The sequence below is a fragment of the Lupinus angustifolius genome, chromosome LG02, assembly GCF_001865875.1.
Source record: "Lupinus angustifolius cultivar Tanjil chromosome LG02, LupAngTanjil_v1.0, whole genome shotgun sequence".
NCBI lineage: Eukaryota > Viridiplantae > Streptophyta > Magnoliopsida > Fabales > Fabaceae > Lupinus > Lupinus angustifolius.
This window is the reverse complement of record NC_032010.1, coordinates 21,886,581-21,911,252: the sequence shown is the minus strand read 5'-3', so window position 1 is coordinate 21,911,252 and position 24,672 is coordinate 21,886,581. Positions and strand designations below refer to the sequence as shown.

General features: G+C 36.4%; 4 protein-coding genes and 1 long non-coding RNA gene across 5 annotated transcripts in view; 3 read left to right on the top strand and 2 right to left on the bottom strand.

Annotated features, from left to right (window-relative positions):
* Nucleotides 1-4,600, bottom strand: part of LOC109339559 — an 18,456-nt gene extending 13,856 nt beyond the window's left edge. The window contains exon 1 of the long non-coding RNA XR_002106683.1: nucleotides 4,590-4,600. This is a non-coding gene — a long non-coding RNA (uncharacterized LOC109339559). The remainder of the gene's footprint in view (nucleotides 1-4,589) is intronic.
* LOC109339502 (auxin response factor 8-like) overlaps nucleotides 1-9,784 on the top strand; it is a 26,875-nt gene extending 17,091 nt beyond the window's left edge. Inside the window, exons 8-15 of the mRNA XM_019576961.1 lie at nucleotides 5,187-5,277; nucleotides 5,374-5,538; nucleotides 5,620-5,742; nucleotides 6,283-6,358; nucleotides 7,479-7,626; nucleotides 8,152-9,122; nucleotides 9,202-9,392; nucleotides 9,494-9,784. Coding sequence (XP_019432506.1) covers nucleotides 5,187-5,277; nucleotides 5,374-5,538; nucleotides 5,620-5,742; nucleotides 6,283-6,358; nucleotides 7,479-7,626; nucleotides 8,152-9,122; nucleotides 9,202-9,392; nucleotides 9,494-9,671 — 1,943 coding nt within the window. The 3' untranslated portion in view covers nucleotides 9,672-9,784. The remainder of the gene's footprint in view (nucleotides 1-5,186; nucleotides 5,278-5,373; nucleotides 5,539-5,619; nucleotides 5,743-6,282; nucleotides 6,359-7,478; nucleotides 7,627-8,151; nucleotides 9,123-9,201; nucleotides 9,393-9,493) is intronic.
* On the top strand, nucleotides 11,332-13,502 carry LOC109339527. The gene is made up of 2 exons (XM_019576985.1): nucleotides 11,332-11,576; nucleotides 12,630-13,502. The coding sequence occupies exons 1-2, from the start codon at nucleotides 11,483-11,485 to the stop codon at nucleotides 13,298-13,300; spliced, it is 765 nt and encodes a 254-aa protein (XP_019432530.1). The 5' UTR covers nucleotides 11,332-11,482; the 3' UTR covers nucleotides 13,301-13,502.
* LOC109339518 (probable acyl-activating enzyme 5, peroxisomal) lies at nucleotides 17,949-19,695 on the top strand. The gene has a single exon (XM_019576974.1). The coding sequence runs from the start codon at nucleotides 18,012-18,014 to the stop codon at nucleotides 19,656-19,658; it is 1,647 nt and encodes a 548-aa protein (XP_019432519.1). The 5' UTR covers nucleotides 17,949-18,011; the 3' UTR covers nucleotides 19,659-19,695.
* On the bottom strand, nucleotides 21,483-24,619 carry LOC109339511 (uncharacterized protein At1g65710-like). The gene is made up of 2 exons (XM_019576969.1): nucleotides 23,221-24,619; nucleotides 21,483-22,574 (listed from the first exon to the last, which is right to left on the bottom strand). Exons 1-2 carry the CDS (start codon nucleotides 24,436-24,438, stop codon nucleotides 21,849-21,851), a joined length of 1,944 nt encoding a protein of 647 aa, XP_019432514.1. The 5' UTR covers nucleotides 24,439-24,619; the 3' UTR covers nucleotides 21,483-21,848.

The following is a 24,672-nucleotide window of genomic DNA, read 5'->3' as shown; positions in this document are numbered from 1 at the left end:
GAGATTCCAATTTTCAGTGGTGATGATGCGCATGGATGGGTCCAGAAATTGGAAAGGTACTTCACAATGAGAGCCATCACAGAAGCTGAAAGGATGCAGGCAACCATGGTTGCCCTAGATGAGAGAGCTCTTAGTTGGTTTCAGTGGTGGGAACGGTGTAACCCATCACCTACTTGGAGCAGTTTCAAAATTGCAGTGGTAAGGCGATTCCAACCTTCAATGATATAAAATCCTTTCGAATTGTTGTTAGCTTTAAAACAAGAAGGGAGTGTGGAGTTGTATTAGAGGAATTTGAGAAATATGCTGGGGCTTTACTGGATACTAATCAAGATATTGTAAAGGGAATTTTCTTAAATGGGTTGAGGGAGGAGGTTAGGGTAGAAGTGAAGTTGTATGAACTGAGCACCCTAACCGAGATGATACAAAAAGCCATACTCATTGAACAGAAAAATACAGTTGTGAATAAGAGGCCTAGTGGGGGGTTTGTGAGGTCTAGTGCTCCTTTCAAGAACTCTGCTTATAGCAGAGTGGTATCAGTAGAACCATCCAATATGAGTAATACTAGAAGGGAGGGGTCCTCAACAGGGAGTAGTGGGGTTGGCAGCTCTAGGGGGGTTCAAGAAGTTGATCAATCTAGAAGCAGAGGAGAGTATAGGAGGCTTACTAGTGTGGAGATGAGGCAGAAGAGAGAAAAAGGTCTCTGCTTCAGGTGTGATGAACCTTTTTCTAGGGATCACATATGCCAGAAGAAGCAACTCAGGATGCTCATCTTGGGTGAAGGGGAGGAATCTGAGGGAGAAATGGAATTGGGATAGGAGCTTGATGTCTTCAACTCTTTACAATTATCATTGTATTCCATAGGGGGGTTCACATCTACCAAATCTTGGAAGATCAGAGGGATTCTAGGGGGAAGGTCAGTGGTGGTAATGATTGACGGTGGGGCTTCACATAACTTCATAGCCAAGGAAGTGGTAGAAAGCATGGGGTTAAATGTGCAAGAAACCAGGGCTTACTTTGTAGAGGTGGGGGATGGCCACAGAGTGAAGTGTCAAGGAAGGTGTTCTCAACTCAAATTGAGTTTACAAGGGCTTGAGGTGGTGCAGGATTTCTACCTGTTTGGGTTGAAGGGGGTGGACTTGGTGCTAGGCATTGAATGGTTAGCAGGATTGGGCAGAGTCAGTGCTGATTTTGGGAAGATGGTGTTGAATATAAACAGAGCAGGGTCTACTTTCACCTTAACAGGGGATCCTACTTTAACCAGGACAAAATTATCATTGGGGGCCTTCATGCAGGTTCTTAAAGAAGAAGGGGAAGGCCTATTAATTCAGTATGACACTCACCATCAGGTTCAGGATGCAGGGGTGGTGCCCAAAGAATTGCAGCAGGTGCTCTTCCAGTTTCAGGATGTCTTCAAAGAGCCTCAGGGGCTTCCTCCCTCAAGGAGACATGATCATGCCATTCACTTAAAAGAGGGCACTGAGGTTCCTAATATTCGACCTTATAGGTGTCCACACTACCAGAAGGCTGAAATTGAAAGGTTGGTAGCAGAAATGATGGGTGCAGGGGTGATTAGGCCTAGTATAAGCCCATACTCTAGCCCTGTCATCTTAGTGAAGAAGAAGGATGGGGGTTGGAGGTTTTGTGTTGATTATAGGGCACTTAACAAGATTACTGTGCCCAATAAGTTCCCTATTCCTTTGATTGAAGAGCTGCTTGATGAATTAGGGGGTGCAAGGGTGTTTTCCAAACTAGATCTCAAGGCAGGGTACCATAAGATAAGAATGAAGGAGGCAGATGTTGAAAAAACTGCTTTTAGGACTCATGAGGGGCACTATGAGTTCTTGGTAATGCCCTTTGGGCTTACCAATGCTCCTTCTACATTTCAGTCCATGATGAATGAGATTTTGAGGCCCTATTTGAGGAAGTTTGCCCTGGTATTCTTTGATGATATCTTAGTTTATAGCTTGGATATAGAAACCCACAACCATCATCTACAACAAGTGTTGACATTGCTGGCAGAACATCAGTTGAAGGCCTAGTCTTGACATTGCTGGCAGAGCATCAGTTGAAGGCCAACCAGAAAAAGTGTAGTTTTGGGCAGATTAGCATTGAGTACCTAGGTCACATCATCTCTGATCAAGGGGTGTCTGCTGACTTGTCTAAAGTAGAGTATATGGTGACTTGGCCTCAACCTACCAACATTAAGGCCTTGAGGGGGTTCCTAGGGCTCACTGGTTACTATAGAAAATTTGTCCAGAATTATTGTAGAATTGCTAAGCCACTAACTGAGTTGCTCAAGAAGGACTCATTCAAGTGGAATTCTGAAGCCACTGCTGCTTTTGAAGAGTTGAAGACAACTATGACTTCTCTGTCTTGGCTAGCTGTTCCTAACTTTGAAAAGGTTTTCACCATAGAAACAGATGCATCCAGCAAGGGATTAGGGGCAGTTTTAATGCAAGAAGGAAGACCCCTAGCTTTTTGGAGTCAGGGTCTATCCTTAAGGGCTCAACAGAAATCTGTGTATGAGAGAGAGTTGATGGCCTTGGTCCAGGCAATTCAGAAATGGAGGCACTATTTAGTTGGAAGGCATTTCATCATTAAAACAGATCAGAAGAGTCTGAAATTTCTCACTGAACAAAGATTGTTTTCGGATGAGCAATTCAAATGGGCAGCTAAGTTGGTTGGGTTAGATTTTGAGATCCAATATAAACCAGGGAGTGAGAATTCTGTGGCTGATGCTCTCTCCAGGAAGCTTATGTACTCTGCCATATCCCTTATCAGCAGTGAGGAGGTAGAACTCTGGAATACAGAGTTGCAACAAGATTCCAAGTGGAAGCAGGTCATCCAAGAGATGATCATCACTCCTACTTCCCACCCAGACTATGAGTTAAAGAAGGGGATCCTCTATTATAAGGGTAGGTTGGTTTTGTCCAGAAACTCCAACAGAATTCCTATCATAATGGCAGAATGTCATGATACTCCCATGGGTGGTCACTCTGGCCATCTCAGGACATACAAGAAGATTGCCAACTTCTTATACTGGGAGGGAATGAAGGCAGATATTAAGAGGTTTGTAGAGGATTGTGAGGTGTGTCAAAGGAGCAAGTACTCTACACTATCTCCTGCAGGACTCCTACAACCTATTCCTATACCTCAAGAAGTGTGGGGAGATATTTCTATGGACTTCATAGGGGGGCTACCTAGGATCAAGGGCAAGGATACTATTTTTGTGGTGGTTGACAGATTATCCAAGTATGCTCACATGTTTGCTCTAGGACATCCCTACTCAGCAAAGGATGTTGCTACCCTGTTCCTGAAAGAGGTGGTTAAGCTCCATGAGTTTCCTTCTAGCATCATTTCTGACAGAGATTCTGTATTTCTCAGCCAATTCTGGAAAGAAGTGTTCAAGGTTGCTGGCACACAACTCAAGTTTAGTACTTCCTATCACCCTCAAAGTGATGGACAGACTGAAGTGGTTAATAGGTGCTTGGAGACCTACCTTAGATGTTTTGTTGGTCCTAGACCCAAGTAGTGGTTAGAGTGGCTATCATGGGCAGAATTCTGGTTTAACTCCAATTATAATGCTTCAGCTGGGATGACACCCTTTAAGGCATTATATGGCAGAGAGGCACCAACTCTACTGAAGGCAGGGGCTATTCCCTCTAAGGTTGATGAGGTAAACAGGATGGTGATGCAGAGAGATGGGGTGTTGGCAGAGCTGAAGGATAATTTGTTGAAAGCTCAGAACTTGATGAAACAACAGGCAGATAAGCACAGAAGAGATGTGGGATTTGAGCTGGGGAATTGGGTCTATCTCAAGTTACAACCCTACAAGCTTAAATCTTTGGCCAAACGTCCTTGTGCCAAGCTAGCACCTAGATACTATGGCCCCTACCAAGTGATTGAGAAGGTGAGGGCAGTTGCTTATAAGTTGGCTTTACCCCCTCATGCCAGAATACATCCAGTATTCCATATATCCTTGCTGAAGCAGGCCCTAAAGCCTCAACAACAACCTCAAGCCCTACCTCCAATGTTGAATGAGGAATTGGAATTAGAGGTGGAACCAGAGATCCTCTTGGACCAGAGGACAAGGGCTCAAGGGAGGAAGGAGGTATTAGTCAAATGGAAAGACCTTCCAGACCATGATTGCTCTTGGGAGGATACAACTACCCTTCAAGCAAGATTTCCAAATTTTCAACTTGAGGACAAGTTGTTTCTTTTAGGGGAGGGTATTGATAAGGCTCAATCCAGGCCAAGGGTGACAAATGTATACAAAAGGGGAAAGAGGGGAGTTTGGTTGAAGTAAAATAACCAAACTTACCTATTATACCCTTGGGTAGTTAGGTAGTTATTCCTATTTCTATAAATAGGAAGTTGTTAAGAGAAGTTAGTTAGTTTTTGAGAGGGAAAGTTCACTGATTGTGGAATCAGGAACAGGGGAGGATCGAGGGATCCATTGTACTCCTAATTCTTCTATTCTTCATCCTAATTCAATAAAATTCTCCACTAGAACCCTAGCAGAATCAAATTGATTCTGGTTAGGGGCATTAGTTAGGGGCATTTCCTTTACAAATTCTTTCTTTTTCAACCACTTTTGATACCAGTGTTTATCATACCCAAACTTAAGTGATATGATCATGGACTGTGATCGTGATGATATGCTAAACGGGAGAATCTGCACTTGATTTATGTCAGGGTAAGAAATTACAAACTTTTAGGACCAGTTACTTCCACTTCCTTGTTGAAGGGCTAAACGACGTTGGGATCATTTTAATCTTAATGTTAACAAGTAGGAAATGAAATGGTTCTGTTAGGAAAAAATATCTTCCATTATAAATAAGAGGACAATCAAATCCTTCTGGTCTCTTCTGGAGTAAAAAAATGTCCATGGATTAATTAAACGTACTAAAATTGAGTTTCTGATATTGCCTTTTTGGAAGATCTGGTTTCCTCCATTATAAACTGTAGTAAAATTGGCTCTTTTCTTTTACCGAGTTCAGAGTCAGTCTTTCGTCCCTTTCCATTATAACACAAGTATTAAACACTAAGCGCATCATGGATAAATTAGAACTGGTGTGCCAGGGTCATTATTGCTCATACTAGTTATATTTGACTTCTGATCTTTTTTATAAGCTGTATTTTTTGGACAAAATGTTGATATCTCTATTGCTTGCATATCATTTCAGGGCAGCCAAAACGCCACCTTCTTACAACAGGATGGAGTGTATTTGTTAGTGCCAAAAGACTTGTGGCTGGAGATTCTGTACTTTTCATATGGTATTTATTTCCTTTTCCCTTTTGTCACGACCTTTTTGCTCCCTTTGAATGCTGCAGAATGCTTATTTATTAATTTTAAATGCTCTTATTTTCTAGGAATGAAAAAAATCAGCTTTTTTTGGGAATACGGCATGCCAATCGGTCACAAACTGTAATGCCATCGTCAGTTCTATCCAGTGATAGTATGCACATCGGGCTTCTTGCAGCCGCTGCCCATGCTGCAGCAACTAATAGCTGTTTTACGGTGTTCTACAATCCAAGGTTGTGCATGTTGTCTAATTTTTAATTTCTCAAGCTGTTTTATTAGAAATTATGGTTCCTTTGACACTATATCTTTGGCAGGGCTAGCCCATCTGAGTTTGTCATACCACTATCAAAATATATCAAAGCTGTGTACCATACACGTGTTTCTGTTGGTATGCGTTTCAGGATGCTTTTTGAGATTGAAGAGTCAAGTGTCCGTAGGTACTTATAGCCATTGCTGATTTTTTCTTAAGCATCTCTTGTTTTTGTCCTTTTGAATTTTAGGCATATTTCCTGCAACTCTTAGATCAGTTGTTTGTGTTCGGCAAGGCTGAAAATAGTTACAACTTACAAATGTATAATACAGAATCTGTATCTTCTAAATTGGGTTGTCTATAAGGAAGTTGATCATTTGTGTCTATCACATCTAAGGATGCATGTTTATTGCAATTTCGGAACCCATAAATCCATCTACCAGGCTCGATAGTAATTGGAAGTTAGACAATTGCTTATCTTTAAAATCAGCTTAAATTTTGTTATACGAGGGGAAACTAAAAAATAAGCTTTGTGATCTGAAGGCAGTAAAGGAACTTCTAATTGCTATGCTCTTCTTGTCTGGGATTCTGGGATGTGAGACAAGAAAAATTGGGTTTTTCAATCCAAAGGCAGTGGAAATTGTGTGCCATATATTTTTCTTTAGTAGTGTGAAACCATACTATTTTTCTATTATTTATGCACAGATTATTACCTTTTGTTTTGCAGGTACATGGGTACAGTAACTGGCATAAGTGACTTGGATCCTGTTCGTTGGCCGAATTCTCATTGGCGATCAGTCAAGGTAAGTATGATCACAAAGTGATACGTAAGATTAAACAGTGGTTTATATATGCCTTCTGTTGTTGCATGAAAGTCATTGGCACTTTGTCATTATAAACATAAGAGGGAATTAAGGTCGTTGTCTTGTGACGAAAGGCTCTAGTCTTGGAAACGAACTCTCTAGCTCTCCACTCATGAATTAATTTGCATGTATCTAGAGCCCTAGTCTCCTAGTGGAGAGTTGAGAGGGGAAATAATTGGGAAGTCAGAGTTGACGGAGAAATACAGGGATGTAAACCTTAGGATTCAACCTAGGTGGGCGTAATAGAGGAATGCTTTGTGTTATTTGTTATAAAAAGGTGCCTATGGGCACATGCATATAATTGAGATATACCAACTTTGCATGACTGATAATGATCCAGTCTTCCCAAAAAGACGATGTGATTAGAAGAATAGAATGATTATTGGCTGATAAATAACTCACCTCTTGGTCTTTGACCCCCTCAGTCACTATGAACATCCCCGACCAGTGCAATGGGATGAATCTAATTTTACAGACACCTTAAGTTATAATTTGTTATAAGATACCTTTTTATTAAAGCAGGGGTTACATAAGAAAATCGTTTTTTTTTGTCTAGCCACAATATCATTCACTAAAGTTAATCTGGTTCAAACCAGGAACATTAACGGCATAATGAGATTAACTCTCTAGACTAGTGTTTTCTCCATGTTCTAGACTCGAACTTGAATTTTTGCTTAAGGAAAGATAGACATAAACCACCTAAATCAAACATATGTTAAATGTTAGACAGTAGAGAGCAAAAAAGAGCATAAGCCGTGATGCAGCAGTGCTTAACAAATTCAAATTTAATGTCAGCTTGGTCCCCGCACCTCAAAACTTATTCATCCTTAAAAACATTCAACTTTAATAGTAGATCGTATCCTTGTTCTGCAGCCTTTTGGTGACCAGACGAAAGGAAAGTAGCCATGGTTTAATTGTTTCAGCATCTCATAATTTTTATTCCGTTCTATGCATTTAGTGTCTGGCAAATTTAATTCAGATTTTAAAAGAAGCTCTTAATCTGGCATCTTTGAGTCTTTATTTTGTTTCTTTTACCCTTTTTATCATCTATTGTGCATAGGTCGGTTGGGATGAATCAACAGCAGGAGAGAAGCAGCCACATGTATCATTATGGGAAATTGAGCCTTTAACAACATTCCCAATGTATCCATCACTATATCCCCTCAGATTGAAACGTGCATGGCATCCCGGCACCTCATCTTTTCTCGGTACATTTTTTCTCAATACTGGATTTTTTATTTATCTTCCTTCTGATTGTGATGTACATTGTAGAAATAGCATGATGACACTAATGCTATGGTTGGATGAAAGAATAAAATTTTCCTTTTGAAGTGAAGACCAAAATGTTGCAATTTACATTTATGCTTATATTTCTCCTCTACTTTTTCCTCTATGTAAAAATGAAAAACTTCATAATTCCTCCCCCAGCCTCTGTATTTTCTTCCCTACAATGTATTTTATTTTTTGTAAGAAAGTAGTTGAGTGTGAACGCTTAAGATATGTCTGCTTGTAATTGATTCTAAGTGGAATTCAAGTTAGCGTCATAATGCTTTCTGCGATTCATATTTAATCCATGCTTCATGTCCAAAAACATTAGGGAATAAGTTTTCCTTTTGTTCATCCGCATTTAAAGGCCCTAGTCCCCCCTCCCATTTTCTCAAATGCAAAAGTGTCTGTGGTGGTTTTGAGGACACTGCTTTCGTCTCTTGTTTTTACGAAGGGTCGTGTTACAGATGGCAGAGATAACACAACTAATGGGCTAATGTGGCTTAGAGGTGGACCTGGAGACCAAGGTGTTGGTTTGTTGCCCTGGATGCAGCAGAGATTGGATCCAACTTTGATTAGAAATGATCAAAATCAGCAGTATCAAGCCATGTTGGCAACAGCCGGTTCGCAGAACATAGGTAGTGGAGATCTCTTGAGGCATCCAATGATGAATTTTCAACAGCCTTTCTATCTTCAACAATTTGGAAACTCCAATCCTCCTTTGCATCTTCTGCAGCAACAAGCTATTCAGCAATCAGTGTCTCATAATATTCTGCAACCAGAAGCCCAACTATTGACAGAGAACCTGTCTCAGCAGTTCCTTCAGAAACCACCTATCAAACGTGAAGACCAGGCGCAGAAGCAGCAACACACTTATCATAATTTGCATTTAATTCAAACTGATCAGCTCCATCACTCTAATATGCCTTCACCATCATATTCAAAACAAGGTTTCTTAGATTCAAACATGAAGTTCTCTCCGTCAGTCTCGTCAGGACAAAACATGCTTGGTTCACTTTGTCCTGAAGGGAGTGGTAATCTCTTGTATTTATCCAAAAGTGGCCCGACCATGCTGACTGAACAACAGTTACACCAACAATCATGGGCCCCTAAGTATTTATCTCTGCAGGTCAATGACTTCGGCAACTCAGTGTCACATGGACAATATTCTGGAAAAGATACTACAATGGTGTCACCACATTGTAACTCAGATACCCAAAATCCTACTCTCTTTGGTGTCAATATTGATTCATCTGGCCTTCTTCCCACCACTGTTCCTCATTATACTAATTCATCAGCTAATACTGATTCACTAACAATGCCATTAGAGGAATCTGGATTCAAAGGTTCTCTATATGGTTGTGTGCAAGACTCGTCAGAGTTGTTTCGAAGTGCAGGGCAAGTTGACCCTCAAAACCAGACACATACATTTGTCAAGGTTGGAATTGTGAATATTAATCTTAGCTGCAGCTTGCCCTTATTTTATTTAATATGGTAGTTTATCCTGTCTATTATAGGTTTACAAATCAGGATCAGTTGGGCGTTCACTCGACATCTCTCGGTTCAGCAGCTATCATGAGCTACGAGAGGAGTTGGGTCAGATGTTTGCGGTTGAGGGGAAATTAGAAGACCCTCTTAGATCAGGCTGGCAGCTTTTATTCGTCGACAGGGAGAATGATGTTCTTCTCCTTGGAGACGACCCGTGGGAGTAAGTACATAATTTTGTAGTAAACATTTTAATAAGTACATAACATAGTTATTTGTGTGGACTGTTGACATTCTGGTTTTTGGTGTGTTGATTTTCTGCAGATCATTTGTCAATAATGTTTGGTATATCAAAATACTGTCCCCCGGAGATATTCGGACAATGGAAGAGCAAGCCGAGGAATCCCTTGGTCCAAGTTCAGGACAAAGGATGAATAGCAGTGGTGCAGATTATCAGGACAATGTTTCTGGACTACCATCAATAGGCTCTCTTGAATACTGATATCATTGAAAAATTATTCCATCATGTCCCATAGTCAAGACTGTATGTTTATTTTACTTCTGTTTTAACACTTTCCATTTAACATATCTGAATATTTTCTGTATGATCTAATCCAAATTCACCATCTTCTATTATTTTAAGAGCATTGAGATTTAAAAAGCTATGATAAACTTAGGACAAACTTAATAAGGTTGTTGCTTAGTGACGAGGTCATGTGTTTAAATCCTGGAGCAACCTCTCCACTTGTGAGGTAAGGCCACATACATCTACCCTCTCTAAACCCCATTAAGTGGGAGTCTCGTGCACTGGGCCCGCCTTTTTGTAAATTGTGCCCTGAAATCTAGAAATATAATGCTATTAAGTACTATTGTAGCATTTGTAGTATTTGATTAACCTCTTGCATGAAGCCATGAACTAATGCAAAGTAGAAAGAAATGTAGAGAAGGCTGAATACTCATGCTAATATTTTTGTCCTTACCAATGACATTGCATGACACTAGAGTGGTTGAAAATTTACCACATTGTAGGATTTTGTGCTGTTTGCTGTTTAGGAAAACCTGTTGAATACATTTTATAGTAAAAAAAGATTTTTTAGCTGAAGTAGCTTAAGTTTTTTGCAAAGGTTCTGAAATTTGTTTACACTTATATTGCTGCAATTAAGATACAATTATCCAATAAAATTTACCCTCGTTGTTGAATTGATTCTATACACTAACCAGACCTTAATTTCATTAGATGAGGTGTGTTATGATAGAGGTTCCTCAATTGAACAACAACTTGAGGCACTATAAGAATGAATACCTTGTACTTTTCATCCTAATTACATAATTGAAACTCTAAATAAAGACAATACTTATTTTGATTACTGAGGATATTACATCACCTATGAAAGTAAGTATAATCCGTAACATGTGTTCTATAATCTTGGGGTGACTGCCTCTCCTCATAAATATCAATTTCATGAATCAAATCCTTTATCTTTTGGTCATATAATGAAGTTCTACACCATTAAACCAACACATTGTTGATTATGTAATGATTATTAAATATCAAGAATAACTAAACCAATACATTGTCGATTATGTAATGATATGTAACAATTATTAAATATGAAGAACCATACTTTGAGCATCCACAATTGAAACAAAAAATGTTCTTAATGAAATAAATATATTTTTCGTCCAAGTTCACCATTACAGATGAGTTGTTCTTATTTTTTTTAGCAATGGTAAACTAAATAAAACATAATCGTTAAAGTTGTGAATCGACATTATAAATAGGAAAAAATGTTACAAAATATGGAGTAGGTTTGTGAGGTCCATTCAAGAACAAAAATCCAACACATAACGTTTTTGTAATAATAATAAGAGAAACATATTTATTATTCAATCACATGAATTTATTATTACAAATTAACCTTTTCAATGGGTAAACCCATATTTTATTAAATCACATAAATTTATTATCATAAATTAATAATAACACAAACATAAAGGCTAAATAAGTAGAAAATAAATAAATATTATTATAAGTAACTGGTTATAATAATATTTATTTAGAAAGATAATAGAAACATGTAGTAAAAGTAAAATAATAAAATATAGATTGAGAAATAGATTAAAACGTGAATTTAAAGATATACACAATTGTATATAGAAAGAAGGAGGGATATAATAAGAATAATTTGATATTCCCTTTCGTCCCGAAACTCAAGTTGACTAGAATCGAAGGAAAGGAATCCATTTCCATTTCCGTTTCCTTTTGATTGTGTTTGGGACATTTCAGAGAGAAAGAAAAAAGGGGGAAAGGAAATGGGATTACTTTCAAATAAGATCGATCGCGAAGCACTGAAAGCCGGTGATCATATTTATTCATGGAGGGAGGCTTATATCTATGCCCATCACGGTATTTTCTTCTTTTCCCTTTTTCTTTTCATAAATTTATATTCTTTTTTTATTTTTATTTTCTGGGTCTTTGTCCCTTGTTTTTTCTATTTCCTCTGTAATTGATTACTGCCATTTTTTTTTAAATCATTCGAATCCATATTTGAATCATTTTTAAGTGAAATTGGTCTTTACTCGTAGGTACTAAGTGGTCACATTATATATATGAAATTGGTCATTCGAATTTGTGAATATTTCAGACTGCTAATTATTTAAGTCTAAGCCTTTGTGCTGTGTTAAAGGAAACAGAAAATTTTCAGTCTTTGTAGTTTTTGTGTGCTGTTGTTCCTTAAATCTAATGGAAGTATGAAGCTATGGTACTGTGGCTTTTAAAACTTATACATTTGGACAAACATGTTGTGTTGTTGAAGGCTTAAACTTTGTTTAGCACTAAATGGATTGGAAGCCAATGTTTTATTTGACATTTGATTTATGTAGAAACTAAGCCAACTTCAAAGCTGCATTGATTACATGACCTTTTCATGTTAGGGTTTGTTTTCGAGTTGAATTTTGGAGTGAAGAAAGGAAAATGAAAGGTTTGAGAGATATGAAATACACTTGTGAGATGACTCTAAAACCTTTCTTTTCCCTTTCATATCCTCCAAAACTCAACTCGCAAACAGGCTCTTTAGGGAATTATTTGAACAGTGAGGACAGTTAATTTTTTGTCGTAGGACAGACGGCTCCGGGTGGGAAAGTATAGTCTGGCAGTCTCTGTGTGTGGGTGGTCTTTTTTGACAGGGAGAGTGAGGCAAAACTTAGATCTTCGTGCATAGAGAAAATACTGGGACAAGTGTCATACCTTGGGTAATAGTTCTAGGATTATTTAGCATTTTTGTCAGATTAGTTGATAATAAGATGCCACTGATCGTGTTTCATCTTTTGTCCGTTCCCATATTTGAATTTGGAGACTTGAACTTGAACTGTATTTAAGAATCTATGCTACATGTTTATATTGTGTATGATAATGAAATTGCTCCATTGGTTTTGCATACTGTTTTATGCAAGATACCAGGAATATATGTCGGTGATGGAATGGTGATCCACTTCACAAGGGGTGCAGGCCAAGAAATTGGAACAGGATCAACTGTGATGGACCGTTTCCTTTTTAGTTCATCTCCTGTTCATGATACTGACAATCCATGCCCGAAATGTGGTGACCAAACTAGGGATGGTGTCATCTCTTCCTGCTTGGATTGTTTTCTTTCTGGCGGTAATCTCTACCTCTTTGAGTATGATGTCTCACCCGTACTTTTTCTAGCCAAAGCTCGAGGAGGTACCTGCACCCTTGCTTCTTCTGATCCCGCTGAAGATGTCCTTAGTCGTGCTTTGTTTCTTCTTGAAAATGGATTTGGTGGCTACAATATTTTCAAGAATAACTGTGAAGACTTTGCAATTTACTGCAAAACAGGGCTGCTTGTATTCACAAGCATCAGTGTAGGCCGGAGTGGGCAAGCAGCATCTTACTTAGCTGCTGCTAGTGCTGTGGTTTCTACACCACTTCGTTTTTTGACCACAAGTTTTAGTGGTTTGGCATTGGTTGGTTATGGCATGTACTGTGCTAGCAGATTGGTTTCTGATATTGGAGTGCGTCGTGATGTATCCAAAGTTCCGGTGGAAAGGCTCGTAGCTTCATCTGGCTTAGACCAGCCAGAGAAGATAGCAGAGGTGGCCAAGGAAGATTAGTGTTGGTTGAACAAAACTTTCATATTTAATCTTAAGCTTTATCAATAGTGTGAATGTACTCTGGTGAAGTTCCATTCATCTCCTTCCATTATATGTTGTTTTCATGTTGCAGTTTCTATGTATTTAAGATGTTCTTCACAAACCGTTCTATCATTTCTTTGTAAACTTTACTTAACAGCATTTCTATTCAGTTGATGTGTAATACATTGGAGCAGAAATATATATGATTTTTGTTATCAGAAAACATTCAGGTCAGGTGCAATGAGGGATTCACTTCCATTTCCCTAACACTGACCACTCTATTCTCACTTTTACATTCAATTGGCATGTGACTTATCCATGTTTGGTACAATAAGATTAAAAAAATGGAATACCAACACCTAGGTGGCATTAGATATCTTACATGATTTTAAACATTAAAGAATGTAATTACCAGTCCATAATGTTTTTCCCATTTATCAAGCCACTTTTTTTCCTAATTTTCTTCCGAACATGGGTAAATCAGGTTTCTGAATGAGAATGCCCAGAAGTGTGAATGCATCCCAGATACCAAATCTCACTTGAAGGTGTTGCAATTTTGCTAGTCCTGTGAAAATGATTTGATTTCTAGAACACCAAGATCTGAAATTTCTAAGCAGATAAGGATGAGAGAATGAGCCGTTTGAAAGGTTGTCATGTCTATCTCACCTAACAAATGACCTCATTGTTAAAAACTTTGCACTTGTGTTAATGTTTTACTCTATTATATAGAAGAATCAAATCTCTGAATTGCTTATCATGTATTCTGAGTTTCTCACATTGGTGTAGATATCATGTAACAAGAGTAAGGTGTAGATTCATGTAAACATTTAACACAAGCAAAGGCAAATGTTTGGATGTGCTGCACATAATGTGGTTTGTTTCATTTGTTTGGTTTACTTTTTTATGCTATGTTGTTTCTTAGATACACAATCTGCATTTTATTTTAAAATAATGTATCCACCCTTATGTTGTTGTATTTCATAACAGGTTGTAGTATTTGCTGCATTACAAATTACAATGAACCTTCTACCTATGTTAACCATAGGGAATGAACAGTACAAAGAAATACTTTACTATTAGTAGTAATGTTATTAAGTTAGAATGATTTTGATGTAAATTCTTTTTTTATTTTGTCTTTTCAACCGTGTATTTTTCCTTATAGGAGGATGATATAGCATTTTTTTTGGGTACAAATCTGAACAACCATGTTTCAGTAATGGTAAAGTTAATAGAAGACGTGTCTCCTATTTTTGCTAGAAAGTTTGTATATGAATTCCCCCTCCTTCAAGGTGTGTCAAACACTGATCTCCCAATCAAGCTTTAGAAGATATTGGATCAATGAAATTGTGTCCATAGAATCACTTTAGCATTGAACATTTCTAAAGTCACAATTCCACACCAAACATAGTCATGAAGATTATTTGACAATCCTATTGATCCCATAAACCAATAACAATCCAAAGATCCTTGGAGTGGTCACAATCACACATAAATAATTCAATGTATAAACTTTTCATAAATAATTCAATGCTTTCTTTTTCTATCAGGAGTCTCTTCTTTTGCACGTTACAAGTGCTATTTACTTTATTCAAGCACTATAATAAAGATGAATGCAAGAAGTTGAAGGCATGTGCCACTGTGCCAGCACAAAGCTTCAAAAAAAGTTAATATCATATACATAAAATTTGCCACCACTCTATTAATATATAACTTTGTCGTTGCTCATTGTTCACAAGAGCAAAACATGTCCTATTTTAAAACATTATTATTTCAATCATATGTTAGGTTAGGATTTTGTTCTCTATAAGTTTGAGGTTATTTTTGCAATCATAAGTTACATTTTTTAATTTTTACTTTCACTTTTGGCTTTTTCTATTACAAATCTTCCTCTCTATTTTTCAAGTTTGATTCTCTAAATTTTGATAATTAATTTTGGTTATTCTTATATTGATTTTAGTTGTAGCAGTCAAAAATATTTCAAAAGAAAATTAAATATAAAAAATCATTTAATGTCTCCAAAACATAAAACTAAAATTATAAAAATAATGTTGGGTGTTCCTCTATTTTGAAATTTTCTAGCAGTCAAAAATATTTAAAAGGAAAATGAACAATAGAGTATCTATCCCCTCTTGAAGTACTTCATAAATCTACAAATAGAACACTAAATACATCCAAGAAAAAACTAGAATTTGATTTATAAAAGCTTCCTAATGATGATATAAAGAAAATTATAAAAATCATATTACATGTTCCTCTATTTTGAAATTTAATTTTTGCGATTATGTATGTTAAAACGGGCTATCCAAACAAATTTGGATTAACCCAAATAGGATTCAGGTAAGTTGAATCACGCTTTAACCCAATTATAGTTTATGTATATCAAATTGTAGTCCAAACTCGTATAAGTTTATTGTGGGTTATGATAAGATGACTCACTCATATTGAGATGTTTAGTTGTGATAGTATGTTATTATGTAAATACTTTTGCATATGGTTTAGATTCGTACCTTTATACTCCTAATAATGATACAAAATTGCATGTATTATAATTTTAATGCTATAAGTTTATTACTTGAAAATGTTACTTTATGTTGAAAAAGAGTTCAGAAACAAGAAAACCAAAATTCATGATAACTTATCAATTATGGTGAAATCACAAACATTTATTGCCTCTGGTTTGATGTTCTTTTATTGTCCCATGTTTTCCTAGTACTACTAGTTGCTTGATTAGTTTGGCCACTCACACATTAATTTTTGCAGCTACCTTTTTATTATTGACCAAACTGATTTTCAGGAGTTAATGCACCAATCTTCCGAACCATACTATCGTCCTCCTCCTAGTTAGTAGTTATCACCAACCAACCCCATAAATGTCTGGGATTTCCATAGGATACAAAGTAATGATTAATCTTAGACACGTGTCAAACAACGAATGAATTTCAGGAGATAAGTTATTTCCTGATGTAAAGAGATACTTTATTCTCTTAATCTTAACAGTAAATATCTTCTTCACCCCTTATTTTTTTTTACCTTACAAGTTTTGTCTCTCAAAAAATTGGAAAATCAAAATAACCCTAATTTTTTTAAAATTTATATTAAATTAGCCTTTTTTAACATGTTTATAATACAGAGATTAATTTAATCTGAAAATGGACTAATTTAGCCAATTTATGAAATTTTTATGACCATTTTGAAATTTTCAAATTTTGAGAAATTAAATTAACAAGTTCAAAAATATATAAAGAATGAAATGAATAATTACTCTAATATTTAATTACGGGATATGGAAAATATTCTAAAACTTTAATATTCATAAATTTCATGTTCATTATTTCAACATGAATACAACAAACATATATTGTCTTAGAAAATGTCATTTCTTATATTGTTACTTGCAATTGTTTGAAAAAATATATTTAAAAATTAAAATTTTATCAATAAAGTATTTTTCTAACCAATTAGATAATGATACAAAGAAGATATGTATACTTTTTGGAAAGAGGATGTACGACAAATTTAAACATGGTTGGCACCTCGAGCTGTTCTTAGCTTAAAAATGGCATTTTTTATAAGCACTAAAGAGAAAGCTTAATATTAGTTTTTCAATATTTTACTAATCTTTAAGGGGACCATGTTCATTGTCCCATATGTTATCACATGTTGTCTTCAACAAATTTTGTGTCTTAACTCAGTTAGCTGGATCTATGCGTGCAAAAATACATTTAAATATAGTTTCTACTCAATTCCTGACTCAGACTTTGGTTTACCTGGTCTTCATATGAAGAAAAAAACAATTATAAACTTCATTCTTATCTTATCTCCAATCATCTATATAAAAACATATCACCATTTCTTATTTGGATCAGCTGCAGTAGACTACACTGAGTGCACCAAATCCCAACCATTAAATTTGTTTACTTTGGACAAAGGAAAACAAAAAATAAAGCTTGCATAATTGTAAACCCTTGGTACGATGATCATATGTTTAAGTATAGAACATATGAGACCTTAAATCTTTGATAAGATGATCATATGTCCTAAAGTATGTTTTATGCTAATAAAAATATGCATGTAAATTAACTTTTTTTATATGATGAATGAGATCATATTTCTAATTCATGCTCTACTTTGTGTCTTCACTTAATTAGAAAGTCTCATTTCATTAAAAAGAAAAATCATAAATTAATATTTTTATATTATTTTATGAAATTTATTTGATAAAGATATGAAGATAAAATTTTCATAATCCAAAACATCTATTCGTTACATAATTTGAAAGATTTGGGATAGGTGATGAAGATCTTTTGTTACTTTTCACCCTAACCCACTTTGATGGACAAAGATTTTATGTTATAAACTGTATCCATATCATATCTGAAATTAACAAAAACATTACATATTAATTAAAAAATTATGTAGTCCACAGCTAAGTGGGGTTACCTCTCCCAACGAGCATTTTTTTCATCCACAAGATTAGAACCTGGATTCTTGCTTAAGGAGAATCAAGCATGTACCACTTGAACCAACGCCCGTTGGTAATTTCTACTTATTTATTAATAGAAGATTGCATACAATTATTATTAATTTTTTTTTTGTCACATGTCTTACTCAATGGTACCGGATAGGATCCCTCTATATTTTGATGAGGATATTATGAAAAGCATGCAGGAAGGAAGTTTACTCACTCAAGATGGAGCATCTTAAACCAACTCCTCCAAACTCTTCCCCTCTCACCCCACTTGGCTTCTTAGACAGAGCAGCCACCGTCTACGGCAACACCCCTTCCATCATCTACAACACCACCTCCTACACCTGGTCTCAAACCCACCGCCGATGCCTCCAACTCGCTTCCGCCCTCTCCTCCCTCCACATCCGCCACGGCCACGTTGTCTCCGTCATCGCCCCCAACATCCCTCCCATGTACGAGCTCCACTTCGCCGTTCCCTTCACCGGCGCTATCCTCAACAACATCAACACCCGCCTCGACGCTCGCACCGTCTCCGTCATCCTCCGCCACGCCCAGTCCAAGCTCGTCTTTGTCGACGTCGCCTCACGCGATCTCATCCTCGAAGCTATTTCACTCTTCCCCTCACAGCAACATCAACGCCCAATCCTCATCCTCATCGAGGATAACACAGTTCAATCGCTAACCGCATCATCCACCGTTGAATTTCACGATACCTATGAAGGACTGATCAGCAAAGGTGATTCAAATTTCAAATGGATTCGTCCAAACTCAGAGTGGGACCCTATGATTTTGAACTACACTTCCGGAACGACGTCGTCTCCGAAAGGTGTTGTTCATTCTCACAGAGGAACGTTCATCATAACCGTAGATTCTTTAATCGATTGGTCCGTTCCTAAACAACCGGTTTATTTATGGACCCTACCGATGTTCCACGCTAACGGGTGGAGCTACCCGTGGGGAATCGCAGCCGTTGGTGGAACAAATATCTGCTTCCGTAAGATCGATGTAGAAACCGTTTTCGATCTGATTAACCGCCACGGCGTTACTCACATGTGCGGTGCCCCCGTCGTTCTCAACATGCTAACTAACTTGCCGGAAAATAAACCACTTCAGAAACCGGTTCAGATCCTGACCGCCGGAGCGCCGCCGCCATCCGCCGTGTTGTTCCGTACAGAGTCGTTAGGGTTTGTAGTGAGCCACGGTTATGGATTAACGGAGACAGGCGGGTTAGTAGTCTCGTGCGCTTGGAAGGGGAAGTGGAATAAGTTACCGGCGACGGAGAGGGCGCAGCTGAAGGCACGGCAAGGTGTTAGAACGGTAGGGATGACGGAAATCGATGTAGTGGGTCCCACCGGTGAGAGCGTGAAACGTGACGGTAAAACCCTAGGAGAGGTTGTTATGAACGGTGGTTGTGTTATGCTAGGGTATCTCAAAGACCCTGAAGGAACTTCGAATTGTTTAAAGAACGGGTGGTTTTACACCGGAGATGTTGGAGTTATGCATGAAGATGGGTACTTAGAGATAAGGGATAGGTCAAAGGATGTGATAATAAGTGGTGGTGAGAATTTGAGTAGTGTGGAGGTGGAATCGGTGTTGTATGGTCACCCGGCGGTGAATGAGGCGGCGGTGGTGGCAAGACCGGATGAGTTTTGGGGAGAGACGCCGTGTGCGTTTGTGAGTTTGAAGAAGAAGACGACGGAGAAGGAGATAATAGAGTATTGTAAAAAGAGTATGCCACGGTACATGGTGCCTAAAACGGTGGTTTTCAAGGAGGAGCTTCCGAAGACATCAACGGGGAAGATTCAGAAGTTTGTGCTTAGACAAATTGCTAAGGAGATGGGACCCATCAACCACAATAGTAGGATGTGATAAATGATAAGGATCTTTTAATTAATTGTGTGGAACATTATTATTTCAGACTTTATGAGAAAGATCCAACCAATTAATAAAAGTACAATGTTGTGAAGTGAGTATTTATTGTGATAATGCATTCTCTGTATGTTAATAAGTGAATGTTGTAATAATAATGATAAAGCAAAAAACTTATATGGTTAGAGTGCAAATATTTTACTATAAAATAAAGTGTTGTTTTAGAATTTGAATAAAATATGAAAGAATAATGTTATTTTAGTATATGGGTTTTTTAATGAGTAGAAAAAGTAATACAAATGAGTTTTAATGAATGATGGTTTGTGATATTTACCGAATATTTAATATGTATACACTGACATCATATCACATATCATTGATTTATAATATTTTTATTTGAAAGTCAATAATAACTAATAAATGAATGGTGACGATTTACTGATAGTGTAAAAATACTTACTGTACAAATTTTACATAGTCAGTGGATAAATTTTGAGTTCATTTAATAAATTTAAACAGCAACCTGAAGCATATTTATATAAAGTGAATTAAAAATCCATTATTATTGATCTTTGTTCATTAGGATAGTCCAATTGGAGACAATATCATTTGTGTCAATTTATCAATAACGTTTATTAGTAGTTCTTATCCTTGTTCTTTCTGCCTTGTTGGTTCATTGACAATGACATTTTGGCCTTGTTGGAAAGTGTCTTTGTTGCTTCATTATAAAAAACTCCATAAGGGGAAAGATGATTATTTATACCTAAAAATTGTTGTTATTATGTATTAAACCAATCAAATTCAACCAAATAATATAAAAAAAATTACTTTATGTTTTTATGATTTTTTTAAACATATGATAACTTCCAATTGAATTAGGGAAATCATGTGACATGAAAAAATATGACAAGTGATCCTCATTCCCAAAAGGATAAAAAGCTTGGAAGAGATGAAAAGAATATTTTCATTCTTATTTAACTTTAGAGTAATAATATTTTTTTTTACTACATCATATATACAAAAAAAGTAACACAACACATTACTTCTAAAATAATTAATATTAATAAATAAAATATTACTTTATAATATTTTTTTTTTTTTGTAAGTAGAAGGAGACAATATTCCACATTCCTTAATTTTATTTACGTGCTTATTGCTCTAACCTCAACCCACGTGTAATATTTTGTATAAATGCGTGTACAACACCAAAAACCAAGGCTGTCTTTTGAAAAATAGTGGGTCCGCCTTACCTTGTTTTTTAAATGAATTAAATTTAAAATTTGAGTTGTTTAATAAATCAAATGATTGATAAAAACATCAACTCCTTGGTTTAGTCATTTGATTTCCGATAGCAAACTTCGTTCGGTGTAACAATCACATCCCTACCAAAATTAGTTTTTCGTAAATTTTGTAATTAGAAAATTACTAGCTATAATTAATGTTTCTCTTCCTAAATCTTTTTCCACTCTCAAAATAATTATAGAAAAACCACTACCCATTAAATAAATATAATTAAATTAAGAAACAATACAAATCAAATATGTAATGATAAAATTAAACCTAACACAATTAAATTTCAGTATATTTTTAGAGAGAATAAAATATATATGTGTCTCCTTAAATGCACTCATTGTTTAATATGTGTTTTATTTTTTGTTTTTATAATATAATTAAAATGAAAACTTCTAGATGAAAGAGAAATAAAACACATATAAAACAACAAATAAATTTAAGGATATAAGTTATATTTTGACATTAGTGTAAAGATATAATTTATTATGGTAAAAGAAATTATGTTAGTTGAGAAGAGAATACTAAGAAGATATCAAATAAAGAAAATGAGAAAGATGAGATCCATCATGAATTGGCCTTAACTAAACAAGAACTAGTAGTTGCAAGTATGCAACATTGCAACCCCAAGCAGAAGGAATATCAAACACATCAAATATTCAATAGTACAACACATTGATGCGAACAATTCATGCATCATATTATTCATATCTATGTTGATGCAGCAGCTATGACAACACCTTTGAACCAAGCCTGCCACACCCTATGCCATTGCTGTGTTGATGATTACACTCTCCTTTTTCTGTTCAATGTCTTCATATCCCTACCACCTTCCAACAACTCTTCTCTAGAGTTCAATCTTGAAGTCCAGCAATCTGTTGAGTCAGCAGAATTAGGCTCTCATGAAGAAGTAATATTTCTCCAATGATTTTGACCGGTAGTTGTAACGGTAAAGTTGTTGCTTCCTGAAGATTCTCGGTCCTCCATGTCAACACCACCACCAAGTGAACCACCCCTTTTAACTGTCACATACTTTTGTAAACTTGGCTCCATCACATGATCACTCACAACTACCTCAGATTCAACAAAAGGGTGATCTTTGGTACTTGGTAATTGTGTCCTCTTGCCATAATGATTATGTTCATTGTTCCTAACAGATTGATATGTTGGTGGATTTCGCCGGTTATCGGAGAAATTTGAGCTGGTGGTGGAGTTGAGATCAGCAACAGCTTCGACGACAGAGCAAGCATTGGTGAGACAAGCTGGGAGAGACATTAAAGGTTGTTGTTGTTGTGTTGTCTTTTGATGGAAGTTTTGGATGTCTTCAAGTAGTAATGAGGTGTAGGTTTGTGCAGGGTTCAACAATGACTCAGAATTGATGTCTAAGTCTCTTGATCTTCTAGAGGATCTGCTTCTGGTTAATGTTTTGGGTTGTTGTTTCAGGTTGTCAACAATACTTGATGGTATCACATTCTTCACAACAACATTGCTAGCCATTGAAGACAATACATTTATATCTTCCTCTTGTTTCTCCTTTGTCTTGCAATTTGCACTCACACCCTTTTCCAATGCAACTCTGCTACTGTTTCTGTTTTTGTTGTCCTCATTCATGTCAACATTTGGTATCTGCAATAGGGATGCATCAAGTAAAACAGAAAATTCTGTTATGATATTCTTACTCTCAAAATTTTACATTTATTTAGTTATGATATCCTAATCATTTATATTTTATCATTATTTTGTCCAGAACAAAAGTCTTTTGATTAATGGTTTTAAAGCAAGTGCAAAAAGTAGTACTAACAAGACTAATAAGTCCCCTACACCCTAAGCGTTGTAACTTGTAAGGAATAATATTGTGAGAATATCATAATTTGTACAAAACAAACATATTTAAACAGACCATATTTAGATATAAACACGCTTTGGGTACATGGTTTAAACCCTTTTTACATTATTATTATTACAAGTATGCCATGTAACAAATTTCAGAGGTGGTAGTAAAAGGTTAATGCGGGACTCTAGTAACTATGTACAAACTCATATCTGCATGCATTTCTCTACTCTATGTGAAACAAGAAATCCTTGATATTCACATACACTTACATAATTAAATAATTTTCTCAATGTTGTCTAAAATATTGTACAAAAAAGCATTTCTCTAATCTGTAAGCATATGTAGGAATTGAGAAATTGAAGAAGCAATTTGGTCACAAGAATTAAATCATTATAGCCAATAGAAATATCAAATATGGTGAAGCAATTAAGACATTACCTGATTAGCTTCATTTTCTCTTTTGGTTTTGTTTTGCACCTTGTTGCCACTGTTATTGATGTTAGATTGTGAATAAGCAAGAGAGTTAGGATCAATCTCACTCAGTGGGTTTCTTCTATAAGGAGATTGTTCAGCTTTCCTCCCAGAGTTGTTGCGGCTAAGAGAATGTTGCTGATTAGCATTCCCATTTGCTCTTGCAGGTGATTGAGACCTTGGTGATGCTGCACTTCTTGAACCTTCACCAGCACCATTTCTCTTCATAGTAACTCTCTTTACACCATCATATTCTCCAAAAACAACACCATTGTTACTCTTATCCATAATCAATGATGTAACAGTAGCAGGAACATGCACCATTTTCCCAGGCCTAGAGAAACCTGTGTTGTTATTGTTGTTGTTGCTGCTTGCATTGGTCTCTGAAGATCTTCTACCAGGAGATTTACTCACTCTTCTTTCTAAACTACTTGATCTTTGTTGCTCTCTTTCACAGCTTGGTTTTCTTCTCCTTCCCTGAGAAGAAGAACCCATCTTCTTCGGGGACTGGCGGTGCCGCTCCCGGTGCTGATGGTGGCTGCTTTTCCCATCATCATGTTCCTCATCATTGACCCTCTTTTGATCAGAATAAGCTGAAACTGTCTCATTGTTGTCACAATGATCAAAATCAAAACTTCTCTTTGAACCAGAATACTTTCTCCTACCAGAAGAAGCAGCAACTATATCAGAAGAGCTTCTGCTGAGTCTCCCACACCGAATCAGAATTGCATCCACTTCTTCTCTGGTGCAGCTTGAAGTCCTTACCACACCCATGTTTGGAGTGAAAGGTGCAATTTTGTTAATGTTATTACCCATTGATGATTTTTCAGTTGCTTTATTGGTGGAAGAAGTTGAAGCTGAAACTGAAGCTGAGGGTGACCCATCATTTTGTTGTGGTTGCACATTGTTCTGAGATGTGGAAGGTGGGATTTTGAAGTTTCTTTCTATGTTACTATCATCATGGCTTTTCATGTGTTTAATGATAACAATCTCTTGTTGTATTAATTGGTTGTGTAGTTTCTCTTGCACTGTTATTTTCTCCTTTTTCAGGTTCACTTCTGGCTTAGTCACAGTGACATCATGTCCATAATTGTTTATCTGAGATGGTGCTATGGAAACTGATTTGGAACCAGAAAGAGGGGAGAGGGGAGAAGAGTTTTTCTTCTTGCTCAAACATGTACCCATTGATTTTGTGGGGTGGCCTAAACAATGGGAATAGTGTAAAAGTAAGAGATAGTTGAAGAAATGGAAGATGGTTGAATAGAGTTGTAGAATGAGGGAGAGATAAAAGGGAAAATTTTATAGAAAAAGAGGTTTGAATTTCAATTAGAGTTTGGACAGAGACCGAGACAATTGACAACAAAAAAATAACTGTTATGATTTTAGGTTGTTTTTAATATAAAAAATTAAATTTTTTTT